This window comes from Hyperolius riggenbachi, chromosome 10 (genome assembly GCF_040937935.1).
Source record: "Hyperolius riggenbachi isolate aHypRig1 chromosome 10, aHypRig1.pri, whole genome shotgun sequence".
NCBI lineage: Eukaryota > Metazoa > Chordata > Amphibia > Anura > Hyperoliidae > Hyperolius > Hyperolius riggenbachi.
Window position 1 is genome coordinate 280,797,151 of NC_090655.1, and position 19,641 is coordinate 280,816,791.

The following is a 19,641-nucleotide window of genomic DNA, read 5'->3' on the forward strand; positions in this document are numbered from 1 at the left end:
TGATCACTTGTGTTTACAAGCAAGGCTGAGGTGACTCAGTGATTGGATGTGTAAATAAAAAAAAAAAGACTCCGGGAGGAGGGCAGCTAATGAATACACAATGAGCAAGAGAAAGGGGGGGGGGGGGAAACAAGAGTCAGGGAGGATATGATGTCAGCACTAGCTTGGCAAAATGGCCACTGCCTAGAATAGGATTTTCTGCTTTTCCTTTGTAAAATTCACAGGAATCTTTACGTGGATAGCACAATACATCTGTTATGTAAGTAGAAGTAGTATTTATCTACTTGTATATGTCTTTTTATTTCTAGGCTAGCATGGGTGTCGCTTGTGCTTTAAGGAACTACAAGTCCCACAATGCATTGCAGGAGACTGACAGCCACAGTCATGACTCATAAAGGCAAATGCATTGTGGGACTTGTAGTTCCGTAACAGCTGGAGGGCCGAGTTTGCCCATGCCTGCTCTAGAAGAAACATACTTCTAATTTGTATATGTTAACATGTATTTTATATTTTACAATTTTTTTGCAATAGTCATCCTTTAAAAAGAAAATAAATATGGCAGCCTCCATATCCTTCTCTCTTCAAGTGTCCTTTTAAACCACCAGCAAGCAAGGAAATACTCGGGATCATTTTAAGAGCACTTTTTCAACTACTTCTTTAATTGCAGAGGGCTTAAAAGTTATTTTAAACTGAAGATGAAAATGATCTCCTAGGAGAAAGGTAAATTATATAAGTGCCCAGGAGTCTGAGCGGTTGCCGGGAGCAGAACTACGCTCCAGCGATTCCTCCATATTAAAGATTATCACTCATATTACAATTATTCTGACTTGCATGCAGATTGTTGGGGCTTTGAATCTGGCTAATCAAATACCCCTTCTGGCTGTCCTGATGTGCCCAATTCCAAGATGCTGAAAAATCAGCACACAACCCAGAATGCTTTGCAACTTCATTCAGCATCTGCTTCCTGTCTCCATCCTCATGTACAGGACACCGGTCTTCCTGTAATGCAGGGACGCTGAGAAATGCATACGCTGTATCCAGGGAGAATGGACCAGAGGGAGTTTGGGTATTCTAACCACCACCCCTGCTTGTGATCACTGCTGATATTTGCGTACTTTCACGGCTTGCCTCATGTGATTCCAGACTGAGCATTAGGAAATGGTTATCCTGTGTTTTATGTAGGAAATATTTCCCACTCTCTGCACATGAACTTTCACCGGTTTGCCTCCTCTGCTGTCTGAAAAGGGAATTTTTCTGCCCATATCATCTCCCACTCTCGGCGGGAATATAACTTGTCTCCCGAGTGCAGCCTCCGGTGTTCAGCAAGCTGCGATTTCTGTTCGAAGCATTTCCCACACTCGGGACAGGCGTAGGGCTTCTCTCCGGTGTGAGTTCTCTGATGCGTCATGAGATAAGACTTGCGTCCGAAGCATTTCCCACACTCAGGACACAGAAATGGCTTCTCCCCTGTGTGGGATATGAGATGATCAGCTAGATGTGCCTTCTGAGCGAAGCATCTCCCACACGCGGGACAGGAATACGGCTTCTCTCCTGTGTGAGACCTCTGGTGCACCACCAGGTTCGACTTGTACGCAAAGCATTTCCCACACTCGGGACAGGAGAACGGCTTCTCCCCTGTGTGAGATCTTATGTGTGTGCTCAGATAGGATTTGGACTCAAAACATTTCTCACACTCAGGGCAGGAATATGGCCTCTCACCCCGGTGGGACTTCCGATGTCTGTCGAGTCGTGACTTACACCCAAAGGATTTCCCACACTCTGAGCAGGGGTACGGCTTAACCCCCGAGTGGGATCTCTCGTGTGTGGTGAGCTGGGATTTCTGGCCAAAACATTTCCCACACTGAGGGCAGGAATACGGCTTCTCTCCCGTGTGGGATCTCTGGTGGGCATCGAGCAAGGATTTGTACCCAAAGGATTTCCCACACTCAGGACATGAATGCAGCCTCTCACTGCCGTGACTCCGCCGATGTGTAGCAAGTTCTGTCTCCTGTGAGAAGCATTTCCCACACTCTGAACAGACATGAGACATGTTACTCAGAGCAGGGGTCTCTGTGGTGTATTGATTACTCTGGAATCCGAGACATGTCCTGGGCTTCTTACTCCACTGCTGCCCCTCATTATGGCCGTCCTGAAGACTAGAGGGCCGGGGGGAACCAGGGATGGCAGCATCCTGTACGATAACATTACTTTCCACTGTGCAATCTGCAGGCAAAGAGACAGAGAGAAGAAGAGGACATGTTCTAGATCACAGGACTGTGTGCTGCATGCAGAGAAACGTGACCACTTACTGCCCTACTAAGTCGCCCCTACTGTGACCAACCAGTGTACAGTAATGTACAGTGACCATTATCAGCTTATTACAGGCCAGTAACACTAAGTCACCCCTACTATGACCAATCTGTGTACAGTAATGTACAGTGACCATTATCAGCTTATTACAGGCTGGTAACACTAAGTCGCCCCTACTGTGACCAACCTGTGTACAGTAATGTACAGTGACCATTATCAGCTTATTACAGGCCAGTACCACTAAGTCACCCCTACTGTGACCAATCTGTGTACAGTAATGTACAGTGACCATTATCAGCTTATTACAGGTCAGTAACACTAAGTCACCCCTACTGTGACCAATCTGTGTACAGTAATGTACAGTGACCATTATCAGCTTATTACAGGTCGGTAACACTAAGTCACCCCTACTGTGACCAATCTGTGTACAGTAATGTACAGTGACCATTATCAGCTTATTACAGGCCGGTAACACTAAGTCACCCCTACTGTGACCAATCTGTGTACAGTAATGTACAGTGACCATTATCAGCTTATTACAGGTCAGTAACACTAAGTCACCCCTACTGTGACCAATCTGTGTACAGTAATGTACAGTGACCATTATCAGCTTATTACAGGTCAGTAACACTAAGTCACCCCTACTGTGACCAATCTGTGTACAGTAATGTACAGTGACCATTATCAGATTATTACAGACTGGTAACACTAAGTCACCCCTACTGTGACCAATCTGTGTACAGTAATGTACAGTGACCATTATCAGCTTATTACAGGCCAGTACCACTAAGTCACCCCTACTGTGACCAATCTGTGTACAGTAATGTACAGTGACTATTACCAGCTTATTACAGGCCAGTAACACTAAGTCACCCCTACTGTGACCAATCTGTGTACAGTAATGTACAGTGACCATTATCAGCTTATTACAGGCCGGTAACACTAAGTCACCCCTACTGTGACCAATCTGTGTACAGTAATGTACAGTGACCATTATCAGCTTATTACAGGCCAGTAACACTAAGTCACCCCTACTGTGACCAATCTGTGTACAGTAATGTGACCAAATAAAAACAAAAAGAAGTTTTAATCTTCCTGTACAGTGAAACAGACCGGGCACTGTCACTTTAAATGTTTTATTGCCTCTTCATGCCATGCAAGTAATACATTCACATCTGCCACACATCGGTAAGTCAAACCTTGGTAGATGCTGGTGCTGGGGTTCTGGGGATGCGGGTGACCAGGGAAAAGAAGGACGGCACCACAGCCGTGTCACGCCAGACCGGCGCTTGCTCACGTGCGTTGCCCTGTACAATGACGGTGTAATGTCAGAATGGGCAGTCCGGAAGCAGCCTTCCTCACTGAGTATGACGCATGCTCAGTGGGAAGTTAGACATTATTTACCTGAAATATCTCCGCTTCCGCACCTCCTACACTCCCGAAATTTTCAGGGGAGGGAGGGGACCCCCAGATCTAACTCTGTGTCGATTTGCAGCCCCCAATACCCGCTGTTTCCCGAGATAGGTTTGCTGCAATCAGTCTCGGGAACCAGCGGGGCTCGGGGGCTGCAATTCGGCACAGAGCTAGATCTGGGGGTCCCCTCCCTCCCCTGAAAATTTCGTGAGTGTACGTGGTGTGGAAGCGGAGATATTTAGGATGTTTTACGTGGCTGCACAATTTAATGGGGCGCAGGCTCCTACTGCGCATGCGGGGCTGCCTATTCTGACACTACACCGGCGGCGCGCGGCCTCCTGAAACAAGTACGCAAGCTGCGCCCCCGGCGTCCGTGATTGGTATGGTGGAGTTGGTGTCAGTGGGGTCGGGGATGAGGTGGCGGACACTCGCCGTCTATGCATTAACTTCTATGCATGCATATGCTGCTGGGCAGATATGTACTACATTTGTACATTGTTGCATAGTGATTTGGGTGAAATAAATCTGGTGGGAAACATCATTTCTTAAACATAAATGTGCAATTTTTGGGAACCTTTTCTCTCTTCTTGAACATCGCATAGTGCTCTCATATAGTGGCAACTAAGTGTTAGGCAGAAGTACATGTGCCTGTCATGGCATAGATCATCACACTGTATTCTTGCTTTTTAATAGTAGTACCTCTCCGTATAAGGGACGTATGAATTCTCATTTTATCGATCCTATATTTATTTATGTCAAAACACCCCTACAAAACCCCATTAAGCCTATTAAAAAGACCGGGGGAGGACCTGCATATCTAAGGGACCTAGAGAGGCATATTTCCCTTCTTCCCAATAACATCAGTCCATGCATATTGGGCGATAAACCATTCCAGGGGTACATGCAGGTTGACAAGAGGGGATACAAGAGCCCGGAGTCCCATAAAAGGCCCTCAAAAATCCCATAAAAACAGGAGAGGCCTCTTATTGGACTCACAGGGAAACAGGGACAGCCGGGGAGGGTAAAAGAATGAAGATGAGCCCCAGGGTGCAGGGAACAGTAACAGAAAGGTGATGCCAGAGTGGATGCCTCAGGACACCACCGGCCTTTGCACTGGACCAGCCACCTTTAAAAACCCCATTGTGCTCTAGGGGCCCAGGGGCTATCTTTAATGTGCTCATCCTCATTCGCCTTTCCGAACACGAAAACCTGTGGTTAATCTCGAGTCGTAATGTCCAGGATTGCCACATGAGAAAGAATCAGGTTTAGAGCAGCCTGGCCCTTATCCCTGAGGCTTGGTACAGAAACCTTTGCCAAGTGTTTTCCGCCTGTATATTGCCGGTTGCACATCCTTCAGCTTGTCCAATAAAGCCGTCACACACAGGTTTGTTTTGTGGGGTGTGGCTTGTACCTATTTGCATAAGTGCAGACTGACCCCTCTTATCCCCCAGAAGACACAGCTTTGAGTGCCGAGTTGTTGTTTCACTCTACGGTGTACCTATGCAGTTTTAATCTTGTTTACCTACCAATGTTTATTTCCTGAAAAATGTCTTCCTCTTTAATTGTCCTCTTTGTTTTCCCTTCCTCTGGAGGCTGCTTGTCAGTCGCACTCTTCTCGTGTTTATCTGATCCCATCATGACTTCCTTCTCTGTAGACGGCTGAACAGCCCAAACAGCGATTTCTTCTTCCTCCTCTTTCACCTCAATCTTCATATAAATCAACTCTTCCCCCTATCATCACAATACGACATGAATACAGATACCTCCAATTAGGCAAGTACACAGAATAATATAATCTCACATATGTTTAATTCCTTTTCGCATCAATTTCTGCCTACCTCATAATGGCCGCTGTCGCCATGACCTTCCTGTGGACAATCCCGGAAATAAAGATGACCTGTACATCTCTCTGGTGGGTTTCTGTTACTGGATACATCTGTAGCAGACACACACTGACTGAATACATTGTCTCTATGTGATCATCAGATGATGGGGGATCTAGGTGGGCAATCCTGGGAATAAAGAGGACCTGTACATCTCTCTGGTGGGTTTCTGTTACTGGATACATCTGTAGGAAACACACACACTGACTGAATACATTGTCTCTATGTGTTTATCAGATGATGGGGGATCTAGGTGGACAATCCTGGGAATAAAGAGGACCTGTACGTCTCTCTGGTGGGTTTCTGTTACAGGATACATCTGTAGGAAACACACACACTGACTGAATACATTGTCTCTATGTGTTTATCAGATGATGGGGGATCTAGGTGGACAATCCAGGAAATAAAGAGGACCTGTACATCTCTCTGGTGGGATTCTATTACTGGATACATCTGTAGGAAACACACACACTGACTGAATACATTGTCTCTATGTGATTATCAGATGGTGGGGGATCTAGGTGGACAATCCTGGGAATAAAGAGGACCTGTACATCTCTCTGGTGGGTTTCTGTTACTGGATACATCTGTAGGAAACACACACACTGACTGAATACATTGTCTCTATGTGATTATCAGATGATGGGGGATCTAGGTGGACAATCCCGGGAATAAAGAGGACCTGTGCATCTCTCTGGTGGGTTTCTGTTACTGGATAGATCTGTAGGAAACACACACATCGACTAAATACATTGTCTCTATGTGATTATCAGATGATGGGAGATCTAGGTGGACAATCCTGGGAATAAAGAGGACCTGTACATCTCTCTGGTGGGTTTCTGTTACTGGATACATCTGTAGGAAACACACACACACACTGACTGAATACATTGTCTCTATGTGATTATCAGATGATGGGGGATCTAGGTGGACAATCCTGGGAATAAAGAGGACCTGTACATCTCTCTGGTGGGTTTCTGTTACTGGACACATCTGCAGGAAACACACACACTGACTGAATACATTGTCTCTATGTGTTTATCAGATGATGGGGGATCTAGGTGGACAATCCTGGGAATAAAGAGGACCTGTACATCTCTCTGGTGGGTTTCTGTTACTGGACACATCTGCAGGAAACACACACACACTGACTGAATACATTGTCTCTATGTGATTTTCTGATCATGGAGGATCTAGGTGGACAATCCCGGGAATAAAGAGGACCTGTACATCTTTCTGGTGGGTTTCTGTTACTGGATACATCTGTAGGAAACACACACACTGACTGAATACATTGCCTCTATGTGTTTATCAGATGATGGGGGATCTAGGTGGACAATACTGGGAATAAAGAGGACCTGTACATCTCTCTGGTGGGTTTCTGTTACTGGACACATCTGCAGGAAACACACACACTGACTGAATACATTGTCTCTATGTGTTTATCAGATGATGGGGGATCTAGGTGGACAATCCTGAGAATAAAGAGGACCTGTACACCTCTCTGGTGGGTTTCTGTTACTGGATACATCTATAGGAAACACACACACTGACTGAATACATTGTCTCTATGTGATTATCAGATGATGGGGGATCTAGGTGGACAATCCTGGGAATAAAGAGGACCTGTACATCTCTCTGGTGGGTTTCTGTTACTGGATACATCTGTAGGAAACACACACACTGACCGAATACATTGTCTCTATGTGTTTATCAGATGATGGGGGATCTAGGTGGACAATCCTGGGGATAAAGAGGACCTGTACATCTCTCTGGTGGGTTTCTGTTACTGGAGACATCTGTAGGAAACACACACACTGACTAAATACATTGTCTCTATGTGATTATCAGATGATGGGGGATCTAGGTGGACAATCCTGGGAATAAAGAGGACCTGTACATCTCTCTGGTGGGTTTCTGTTACTGGAGACATCTGTAGGAAACACACACTGACTGAATGCATTGTCTCTATGTGATTATCAGATGATGGGGGATCTAGGTGGACAATCCTGGGAATAAAGAGGACCTGTACATCTCTCTGGTGGGTTTCTGTTACTGGATACATCTGTAGGAAACACACACACTGACTGAATACATTGTCTCTATGTGATTATCAGATGATGGGAGATCTAGGTGGACAATCCTGGGAATAAAGAGGACCTGTACATCACTCTGGTGGGTTTCTGTTACTGGATACATCTGTAGGAAACACACACACACTGACTGAATACATTGTCTCTATGTGATTATCAGATGATGGGGGATCTAGGTGGACAATCCTGGGAATAAAGAGGACCTGTACATCTCTCTGGTGGGTTTCTGTTACTGGATACATCTGTAGGAAACACACACACACTGACTGAATACATTGTCTCTATGTGTTTATCAGATGATGGGGGATCTAGGTGGACAATCCTGGGAATAAAGAGGACCTGTACATCTCTCTGGTGGGTTTCTGTTACTGGAGACATCTGTAGGAAACACACACTGACTGAATACATTGTCTCTATGTGATTATCAGATGATGGGGGATCTAGGTGGACAATCCTGGGAATAAAGAGGACCTGTACATCTCTCTGGTGGGTTTCTGTTACTGGATACATCTGTAGGAAACACACACACTGACTGAATACATTGTCTCTATGTGATTATCAGATGATGGGGGATCTAGGTGGACAATCCTGGGAATAAAGAGGACCTGTACATCTCTCTGGTGGGTTTCTGTTACTGGATACATCTGTAGGAAACACACACACACTGACTGAATACATTGTCTCTATGTGTTTATCAGATGATGGGGGATCTAGGTGGACAATCCTGGGAATAAAGAGGACCTGTACATCTCTCTGGTGGGTTTCTGTTACTGGAGACATCTGTAGGAAACACACACTGACTGAATACATTGTCTCTATGTGATTATCAGATGATGGGGGATCTAGGTGGACAATTCTGGGAATAAAGAGGACCTGTACATCTCCCTGGTGGGTTTCTGTTACTGGAGACATCTGTAGGAAACACACACACTGACTGAATACATTGTCTCTATGTGTTTATCAGATGATGGGGGATCTAGGTGGACAATCCTGGGAAAAAAGAGGACCTTTAGATCTCTCTGGTGGGTTTCTGTTACTGGAGACATCTGTAGGAAACACACCCACACTGACTGAATACATTGTCTCTATGTGATTATCAGATCATGGAGGATCTAGGTGGACAATCCCGGGAATAAAGAGGACCTGTACATCTTTCTGGTGGGTTTCTGTTACTGGATACATCTGTAGGAAACACACACACTGACTGAATACATTGCCTCTATGTGTTTATCAGATGATGGGGGATCTAGGTGGACAATCCTGGGAATAAAGAGGACCTGTACATCTCTCTGGTGGGTTTCTGTTACTGGACACATCTGCAGGAAACACACACACTGACCGAATACATTGTCTCTATGTGTTTATCAGATGATGGGGGATCTAGGTGGACAATCCTGGGAATAAAGAGGACCTGTACATCTCTCTGGTGGGTTTCTGTTACAGGACACATCTGCAGGAAACACACACACTGACTGAATACATTGTCTCTATGTGTTTATCAGATGATGGGGGATCTAGGTGGACAATCCTGGGAATAAAGAGGACCTGTACATCTCTCTGGTGGGTTTCTGTTACTGGATACATCTGTAGGAAACACACACACTGGCTGAATACATTGTCTCTATGTGTTTATCAGATGATGGGGGATCTAGGTGGACAATCCTGGGAATAAAGAGGACCTGTACATCTCTCTGGTGGGTTTCTGTTACTGGACACATCTGCAGGAAACACACACACTGACTGAATACATTGTCTCTATGTGTTTATCAGATGATGGGGGATCTAGGTGGACAATCCTGGGAATAAAGAGGACCTGTACATCTCTCTGGTGGGTTTCTGTTACTGGATACATCTGTAGGAAACACACACACTGACTGAATACATTGTCTCTATGTGTTTATCAGATGATGGGGGATCTAGGTGGACAGTCCTGGGAATAAAGAGGACCTGTACATCTCTCTGGTGGGTCTCTGTTACTGGATATATCTGTAGGAAACACACACACTGACTGAATACATTGTCTCTATGTGATTATCAGATGATGGGAGATCTAGGTGGACAATCCTGGGAATAAAGAGGACCTGTACATCTCTCTGGTGGGTTTCTGTTACTGGATACATCTGTAGGAAACACACACACTGACTGAATACATTGTCTCTATGTGTTTATCAGATGATGGGGGATCTAGGTGGACAGTCCTGGGAATAAAGAGGACCTGTACATCTCTCTGGTGGGTCTCTGTTACTGGATATATCTGTAGGAAACACACACACTGACTGAATACACTGTCTCTATGTGATTATCAGATGATGGGAGATCTAGGTGGACAATCCTGGGAATAAAGAGGACCTGTACATCTCTCTGGTGGGTTTCTGTTACTGGAGACATCTGTAGGAAACACACACTGACTGAATACATTGTCTCTATGTGATTATCAGATGATGGGGGATCTAGGTGGACAATCCTGGGAATAAAGAGGACCTGTACATCTCTCTGGTGGGTTTCTGTTACTGGAGACATCTGTAGGAAACACACACACTGACTGAATACATTGTCTCTATGTGTTTATCAGATGATGGGGGATCTAGGTGGACAATCCTGGGAATAAAGAGGACCTGTAGATCTCTCTGGTGGGTTTCTGTTACTGGAGACATCTGTAGGAAACACACCCACACTGACTGAATACATTGTCTCTATGTGATTATCAGATCATGGAGGATCTAGGTGGACAATCCTGGGAATAAAGAGGACCTGTACATCTCCCTGGTGGGTTTCTGTTACTGGAGACATCTGTAGGAAACACACACACACTGACTGAATACATTGTCTCTATGTGATTATCAGATCATGGAGGATCTAGGTGGACAATCCTGGGAATAAAGAGGACCTGTACATCTCTCTGGTGGGTTTCTATTACTGGACACATCTGCAGGAAACACACACACTGACTGAATACATTGTCTCTATGTGTTTATCAGATGATGGGGGATCTAGGTGGACAATCCTGGGAATAAAGAGGACCTGTACATCTCTCTGGTGGGTTTCTGTTACTGGACACATCTGCAGGAAACACACACACTGACTGAATACATTGTCTCTATGTGTTTATCAGATGATGGGGGATCTAGGTGGACAATCCTGGGAATAAAGAGGACCTGTACATCTCTCTGGTGGGTTTCTGTTACTGGATACATCTGTAGGAAACACACATACTGGCTGAATACATTGTCTCTATGTGTTTATCAGATGATGGGGGATCTAGGTGGACAATCCTGGGAATAAAGAGGACCTGTACATCTCTCTGGTGGGTTTCTGTTACTGGACACATCTGCAGGAAACACACACACTGACTGAATACATTGTCTCTATGTGTTTATCAGATGATGGGGGATCTAGGTGGACAATCCTGGGAATAAAGAGGACCTGTACATCTCTCTGGTGGGTTTCTGTTACTGGATACATCTGTAGGAAACACACACACTGACTGAATACATTGTTTCTATGTGTTTATCAGATGATGGGGGATCTAGGTGGACAGTTCTGGGAATAAAGAGGACCTGTACATCTCTCTGGTGGGTCTCTGTTACTGGATACATCTGTAGGAAACACACACACTGACTGAATACATTGTCTCTATGTGTTTATCAGATGATGGGGGATCTAGGTGGACAATCCCGGGAATAAAGAGGACCTGTACATCTCTCTGGTGGGTTTCTGTTACTGCATACATCTGTAGGAAACACACACACTGACTGAATACATTGTCTCTATGTGTTTATCAGATGATGGGGGATCTAGGTGGACAATCCTGTGAATAAAGAGGACCTGTACGTCTCTCTGGTGGGTTGCTGTTACTGGATACATCTGTAGGAAACACACACACTGACTGAATACATTGTCTGTATGTGTTTATCAGATGATGGGGGATCTAGGTGGACAGTCCTGGGAATAAAGAGGACCTGTACATCTCTCTGGTGGGTTGCTGTTACTGGAGACATCTGTAGGAAACACACACACACTGACTGAATACATTGTCTCTATGTGATTATCAGATGATGGGGGATCTAGGTGGACAATCCTGGGAATAAAGAGGACCTGTACATCTCTCTGGTGGGTCTCTGTTACTGGATATATCTGTAGGAAACAAACACACTGACTGAATACATTGTCTCTATGTGTTTATCAGATGATGGGGGATCTAGGTGGACCCCAAGTACTGTTCTCTCCTGTACAAGACATGAAAGTCTCCTCTTACCCGGTGATGTGAGAGGAGGCTGATTCTCCATCATGGCATCCTTATAAAGGTCCTGGTATCCTTCTAAATACTACAGGAAGAGAATACAAAATGACATCCTGACACCTCATAGGAACCTGATACACACAATGATACAGTCACTACCCTGATACACCACTCACTGTTACTGGATAATGTCCCATAATTCCCAGCACCGCTCACCTCTCCTGTCAGCAGCTCTATCATCTTCCTGGTGACTTCCAGAATCTTCTGCTTGTTGTGTCCCTCAGATATCAGGGAGTGAGGTGGGGGAACCGGGATGGTCACATGATTACCAGACTTCACTGGAGAAAAACTCTGTATGGAAACACCAACAATAATCTCACATGACCTCCCAGAATCCTCCTCACCTCTCCTGTCAGCTGTGTGCTTTATTAGTAGAGATAAAAGTGATGTCATGTGACCTCCCAGAATCCCCCTCACCTCTCTGGTCAGCTGTGTGTCATATTACTAGAGGTAAGTGTGATGGCACAGGACCTCCCAGAATCCCCCTCACCTCTCTGGTCAGCTGTGTGTCATATTACTAGAGGTAAGTGTGATGGCACAGGACCTCCCAGAATCCCTCTCACCTCTCTGGTCAGCTGTGTGCTTTATTAGTAGAGATAAGAGTGATGTCAGGTGACCTCCCAGAATCCTCCTCACCTCTCTGGTCAGCAGACACATGATCTCCAGGGTGAGATTGAATATCCTCTCAGTCATGTTAGTCCAGTTCTTGTCCATCCGCAGTGATGTGGTCATGTGATCCATCTAGGATGCTTCTGACTGTACAGGGAAGAAAAAATTTTCAAGTTACCAGACCGATATAAATAACACCGGACGATACCTCACCACGAAGAGGATCCCTGATATTCCTGACATCTAAGGTAGAGGGCACTGTGTGGAGGCACTCAGAGTCTGGACAGTATAGAGGGCGGTCTCAGGACTCCCAGGGTCCACTATGATGTGCAGAGGGGCAGTGCAGTCTGCCATGGGTGAGTATGATGGGAAGTTTGAAGGATTTCATTTTTCTTAGTGCTTGATAATATACTGAAAACTTTATTGTTATGTGGACATGGGCTATGACTAAGGAGCTATGCCTTTGCTCCGGTACATGTGAGCAGTAATGCTGTTTGTCCATAGATGCTGCAATAAAAATCGAAATTTTACTCTACGGTCAGTGAAGCGGGATTCTTCATTGGAATTGACACATGTATGGCCTGCCGGTTCCTGCTCCCGATTGTAAGAGTGTGAGGTGGTTGTAGCGACCCACTTTCATTTGATGGGTTTAAAGTGATGCAGTTTTTCTGCCAGTTTTGAAGATTACTCACCATTCTGAATAACGGTCTAAAGCGCCCACACATTTGTCAAACTCAAAGGAATCTAACGTTTTGACTTTGTAAATTAAAATAATAATATTATAAGACAGCTGACTGTATTTTCCAGTAATTCAGTGCTAAGAATTGAGTGAATGGTTACTGGAATTGCGACTGGACCCAATGCTGCAACTGACTGCATGTCATTAGTGATGATGGCGTTAGTGATGATGATGGCGTTAGTGATGACGTTAGTAATTTTATAGAAAGATTGGGTATTTGGTCATGTAGGACCAGCTCTACAGATTTTCTCAAGCACTGTACTGGCGCTAAGCTGGGGTGAGGAGGTAACTCCTGACACTGATCTGCGGAGTGACTGCACTGCAGCCAGCGATGTGCCTGAACAGCAGCTCTCATTGCCATGGCTGTGTTATTATTGCACCACAGCTTCCAGGCCCTTCCTATCATGAGATTCATACAGAGATATTATACATGATTATTATTATGTCACTCCTCTGTGTGTGGCAGCTGCCTGTGATGCTGGGTGTGGGGGGGATGGTGTGTCAATATAATAAATATAAACACAATCATCTCTTATTACCTCATCTTCTGCTGCTGCCACTTCCAGTAATGGCTTCCCTCTATCCACTTGAACTTCCCCTTTAATTGCTGTTCTCGGCGTTCCAACTCTTTTGTGTCTGTGCGTTCCACCTGGAAGATGCGAGCGCTCCATCTTGTGGTGAGTACGCTAACTGCAGCCTCCATTCCTAATCTCGCATGCATACAGCTTTTCAGTGTACATGTAAACTTTATCAGTATCACTGACTATCCTCAGAGGAGCTCACAATCGAATCCCTACCAGCATAGTCATAGTCTAATGCCCTACCATATTGTTATTATGTATTTATATAACACTGACATCTTCTGAAGCACTTTACAGAGTGCATAGACATGTCACTAATCCTACCATAGTCATAGTCTAATGTCCTACCATATTATTATGTATATATATAGCAATGACATCTTCTGCAGCACTTTACAGAGTACATAGTCATATCACTGACTATCCTCAGAGGAGCTCACAATCTAATCTTACCATAGTCATAGTCTAATGTCCTACCATATTATTATTATGTATTTATATAGCACTGACATCTTCTGCAGAACATTACAGAGTACATAGTCATGTCACTGACTGTCCTCAGATGAGCTCACAATCTAAGCCTGTCATAGTCTAATGTCCTACCATATTATTATTATGTATTTATATAGCACTGACATCTTCTGCAGCACTTTACTGAGTACACAGTCATGTCACTGACTGTCCTCAGAGGAGCTCACAATCTAATCCTACCATAGTCATAGCCTAATGTCCTACCATATTATTATTATGTATTTATATAGCACTGACATCTCCTGCAGCACTGTACAGAGTACATAGTCATGTCACTGACTGTCCTCAGAGGAGCTCACAATCTAATCCTACCATAGTCATAGCCTAATGTCCTACCATATTATTATTATTATTTTGTATTTATATAGCACTGACATCTCCTGCAGCATGTTACAGAGTACATACTCATGTCACTGACTGTCCTCAGAGGATCTCGCAATCTAATCCTACCATAGTCATAGTCTAATGTCCTCCCATATTATTATTATGTATTTATATAGCACTGACATCTTCTGCAGCATGTTACAGAGTACATACTCATGTCACTGACTGTCCTCAGAGGATATCACAATCTAATCCTACCATAGTCATAGTCTAATGTCCTCCCATATTATTATTATGTATTTATATAGCACTGACATCTTCTGCAGCACTTTACAGAGTACATAGTCATATCACTGACTGTCCTCAGATGAGCTCACAATCTAATCCTACCATAGTCATAGTCTAATGTGCTACCATATTATTATTATTATATATTTATATAGCACTGACATCTTCTGCAGCACTTTACAGAGTACATAGTCATATCACTGACTATCCTCAGAGGAGCTCACAATCTAATCTTACCATAGTCATAGTCTAATGTCCTACCATATTATTATTATGTATTTATATAGCACTGACATCTTCTGCAGAACATTACAGAGTACATAGTCATGTCACTGACTGTCCTCAGATGAGCTCACAATCTAAGCCTGTCATAGTCTAATGTCCTACCATATTATTATTATGTATTTATATAGCACTGACATCTTCTGCAGAACATTACAGAGTACATAGTCATGTCACTGACTGTCCTCAGAGGAGCTCACAATGTAATCTACCATAGTCATAGCCTAATGTCCTACCATATTATTATTATTATTCAATTTCCCCAGGATTTCTGTGCAAAAAGTGATAAAATTAAATTTTATAACTTTTTTTTCCTGTAATTTGCCAAAATGTGTCAAGCAAGGGTCTAGTATACAGTGCAGGTGAGTATTGATGTGTATGTATGTCAGTACTGCGAGGGTCTAGTATACAGTGCAGGTGAGTATTGATGTGTATGTATGTCAGTACTGCGAGGGTCTAGTATACAGTGCAGGTGAGTTATGATGTGTATGTATGTCAGTACTGCGAGGGTCTAGTATACAGTGCAGGTGAGTATTGATGTGTATGTATGTCAGTACTGCGAGGGTCTAGTATACAGTGCAGGAGAGTATTGACGTGTATGTACGTCAGTACTGCGAGGGTCTAGTATACAGTGCAGGAGAGTATTGACGTGTATGTACGTCAGTACTGCGAGGGTCTAGTATACAGTGCAGGTGAGTATTGACGTGTATGTACGTCAGTACTGCGAGGGTCTAGTATACAGTGCAGGAGAGTATTGACGTGCATGTACGTCAGTACTGCGAGGGTCTAGTATACAGTGCAGGTGAGTATTGACGTGCATGTACGTCAGTACTGCGAGGGTCTAGTATACAGTGCAGGAGAGTATTGACGTGCATGTACGTCAGTACTGCGAGGGTCTAGTATACAGTGCAGGAGAGTATTGACGTGCATGTACGTCAGTACTGCGAGGGTCTAGTATACAGTGCAGGAGAGTATTGACGTGCATGTACGTCAGTACTGCGAGGGTCTAGTGTACAGTGCAGGAGAGTATTGACGTGCATGTACGTCAGTACTGCGAGGGTCTAGTATACAGTGCAGGAGAGTATTGACGTGTATGTACGTCAGTACTGCGAGGGTCTAGTATACAGTGCAGGAGAGTATTGACGTGTATGTACGTCAGTACTGCGAGGGTCTAGTATACAGTGCAGGAGAGTATTGACGTGTATGTACGTCAGTACTGCGAGGGTCTAGTATACAGTGCAGGAGAGTATTGACGTGTACTGCGAGGGTCTAATGTACAGTGCAGGAGAGTATTGACGTGTATGCACGTCAGTACTGCGAGGGTCTAGTGTACAGTGCAGGAGAGTATTGACGTGTATGCATGTCAGTACTGCGAGGGTCTAGTGTACAGTGCAGGAGAGTATTGACGTGTATGTATGTCAGTACTGCGAGGGTCTAGTGTACAGTGCAGGAGAGTATTGACGTGTATGTATGTCAGTACTGCGAGGGTCTAGTGTACAGTGCAGGAGAGTATTGACGTGTATGTATGTCAGTACTGCGAGGGTCTAGTGTACAGTGCAGGAGAGTATTGACGTGTATGTATGTCAGTACTGCGAGGGTCTAGTGTACAGTGCAGGAGAGTATTGACGTGTATGTATGTCAGTACTGCGAGGGTCTAGTGTACAGTGCAGGAGAGAATTGACGTGTATGTATGTCAGTACTGCGAGGGTCTAGTACACAGTGCAGGAGAGTATTGACGTGTATGCATGTCAGTACTGCGAGGGTCTAGTATACAGTGCAGGAGAGTATTGACGTGTATGCATGTCAGTACTGCGAGGCTCTAGTGTACAGCGCAGGAGAGTATTGACGTGTATGCATGTCAGTACTGCGAGGGTCTAGTATACAGTGCAGGAGAGTATTGACGTGTATGCATGTCAGTACTGCGAGGGTCTAGTATACAGTGCAGGAGAGTATTGACGTGTATGCATGTCAGTACTGCGAGGGTCTAGTATACAGTGCAGAAGAGTATTGATGTGTATGTATGTCAGTACTGCGAGGGTCTAGTACACAGTGCAGGAGAGTATTGACGTGTATGTATGTCAGTACTGCGAGGGTCTAGTATACAGTGCAGGAGAGTATTGACGTGTATGCATGTCAGTACTGCGAGGGTCTAGTATACAGTGCAGGAGAGTATTGACGTGTATGCATGTCAGTACTGCGAGGGTCTAGTATACAGTGCAGAAGAGTATTGATGTGTATGTATGTCAGTACTGCGAGGGTCTAGTATACAGTGCAGGAGAGTATTGACGTGTATGCATGTCAGTACTGCAAGGGTCTAGTACACAGTGCAGGAGAGTATTGATGTGTATGCATGTCAGTACTGCGAGGGTCTAGTATACAGTGCAGGAGAGTATTGATGTGTATGCATGTCAGTACTGCGAGGGTCTAGTATACAGTGCAGGAGAGTATTGATGTGTATGCATGTCAGTACTGCGAGGGTCTAGTACACAGTGCAGGAGAGTATTGATGTGTATGTATGTCAGTACTGCGAGGGTCTAGTATACAGTGCAGGAGAGTATTGACGTGTATGCATGTCAGTACTGCGAGGGTCTAGTATACAGTGCAGGAGAGTATTGACGTGTATGCATGTCAGTACTGCGAGGGTCTAGTATACAGTGCAGGAGAGTATTGACGTGTATGCATGTCAGTACTGCGAGGGTCTAGTATACAGTGCAGGAGAGTATTGACGTGTATGCATGTCAGTACTGCGAGGGTCTAGTATACAGTGCAGGAGAGTATTGACGTGTATGTATGTCAGTACTGCGAGGGTCTAGTATACAGTGCAGGAGAGTATTGATGTGTATGCACGTTTATACTGTTCACAGCATGTTTTGCATGGACGGATATATCTGTCAATACCGCTAGGGAGGTTAAACTTCCCTGGACAATAACCATAGTGGGGCAGGGGAAGAAGGCCTCATTATACATCCCAAGTCCTAAGCACTCTATTGTAGCACTTTCTTCCCCGCTATATGGCAACACCCCCACTGTTGCTGGATACTGTAGCACCTCCTTCCCCGCTTTATGGCCACACCCCCACTGTTGCAGGATATTGTAGCACCTCCTTCCTAGCTATATGGCCACACCCCCACTGTTGCTGGATATTGTAGCACCTCCTTCCCCGCTATATGGTCACACCCCCACTGTTGCTGGATATTGCTTGCAGCAAGTAACAGTTTTCCCACAATTTAATGAACTCATATCTGTTTATTTATGCAACTCTCTGATTAGCCACTAATATTCTGTCAGCATTTACATCCAATAGCAGAATGGAGAAATGTGTGACTTTGGTGAATTAGATCACTGTATGACTGCTGGATCCAGATACACTGGTTTGCATATTTCTTTAACTGCTGCTCATATTGGATTCTCACACAGAGCAGTCACCAGAGTTCAGAGTAATGAGAGGAGAATGGTCAGCTGACCAGAGCGGGGGCCGGCGCTTCAATTAAGGCAAAGGGGACAATCCCCCCCGAGTCTATAAGGGCCATACAGAAATTAATTTAAATTGAGCAGCCGGCCCCTGGGTACTATGGTGTGTAATGGCGTGTGGTGCTGGAGACCGGCAGCGGCAGGCGTATAGTTTACTTGATTCCACACCGGCCCGGTTGCCATGGTTTTCTTCGCCTCGCCTTCTTCCTGGTGGTGAGACGCACGTGCCGCGTTAGCGCTCTTCCCGTCGTAGCAGGCATGTGACATCACGTCAGTACATCCATGCCCGCCAGGAGGGAAGAGGTGCTGTCACTGCTGGTGGACACGCACGTCATTGGACAGATCATGATTGCATCTTCAGTCACCGATGTGAAGCTGCAGACTCTCTCGCTGGTCGGGGCAGGTGGGGATGTACTGGGATTTGATCTCCATGGGGAGCAGCTCGGCAGCTTTTCCCCAGGCCCCTTAAAGCCGCCCTGGACCACAGAGAGGTTTCTCGAGGACCTACGTTGGGCTCCTCGGTTCAGCCATGAGCAGAAAGCCGAGGTTATAGTGGACTGAGGATCATCTACACTGGGCAGCTAAATCCAGAGCAATCCTGTTTTACCCGTTACAACCTGCGGAGGTCACAGATGGTGAGGTCAGAATACGGTGCCAAAAGCCTGGATCCATGGAGCCCCCCCCCATGGAGGCCAAGGCTGTTGGGCGGTTCGGGTTGAGGCAGAAGCAGGGGAGTAGCAATAGCCATAGCAACTGCTATGGGGCCCTGGAGCAGAGGGAGCCCAGTGGCTATTTAATGTATTCACCATTAACTTTT

The 19,641-nt window shown here is 45.1% G+C and overlaps 1 protein-coding gene across 1 annotated transcript in view; it reads right to left on the minus strand.

The window, feature by feature from the left end:
- Positions 1-524: 524 nt before the first annotated feature.
- LOC137537248 (zinc finger protein 721-like) overlaps positions 525-19,641 on the minus strand; it is a 59,759-nt gene continuing 40,642 nt past the window's right edge. Inside the window, exons 8-13 of the mRNA XM_068259338.1 lie at positions 12,636-12,740; positions 12,156-12,290; positions 11,955-12,024; positions 5,562-5,659; positions 5,250-5,454; positions 525-2,223 (exon numbers count right to left, since the gene is read on the minus strand). Coding sequence (XP_068115439.1) covers positions 1,214-2,223; positions 5,250-5,454; positions 5,562-5,659; positions 11,955-12,024; positions 12,156-12,290; positions 12,636-12,740 — 1,623 coding nt within the window. The 3' untranslated portion in view covers positions 525-1,213. The remainder of the gene's footprint in view (positions 2,224-5,249; positions 5,455-5,561; positions 5,660-11,954; positions 12,025-12,155; positions 12,291-12,635; positions 12,741-19,641) is intronic.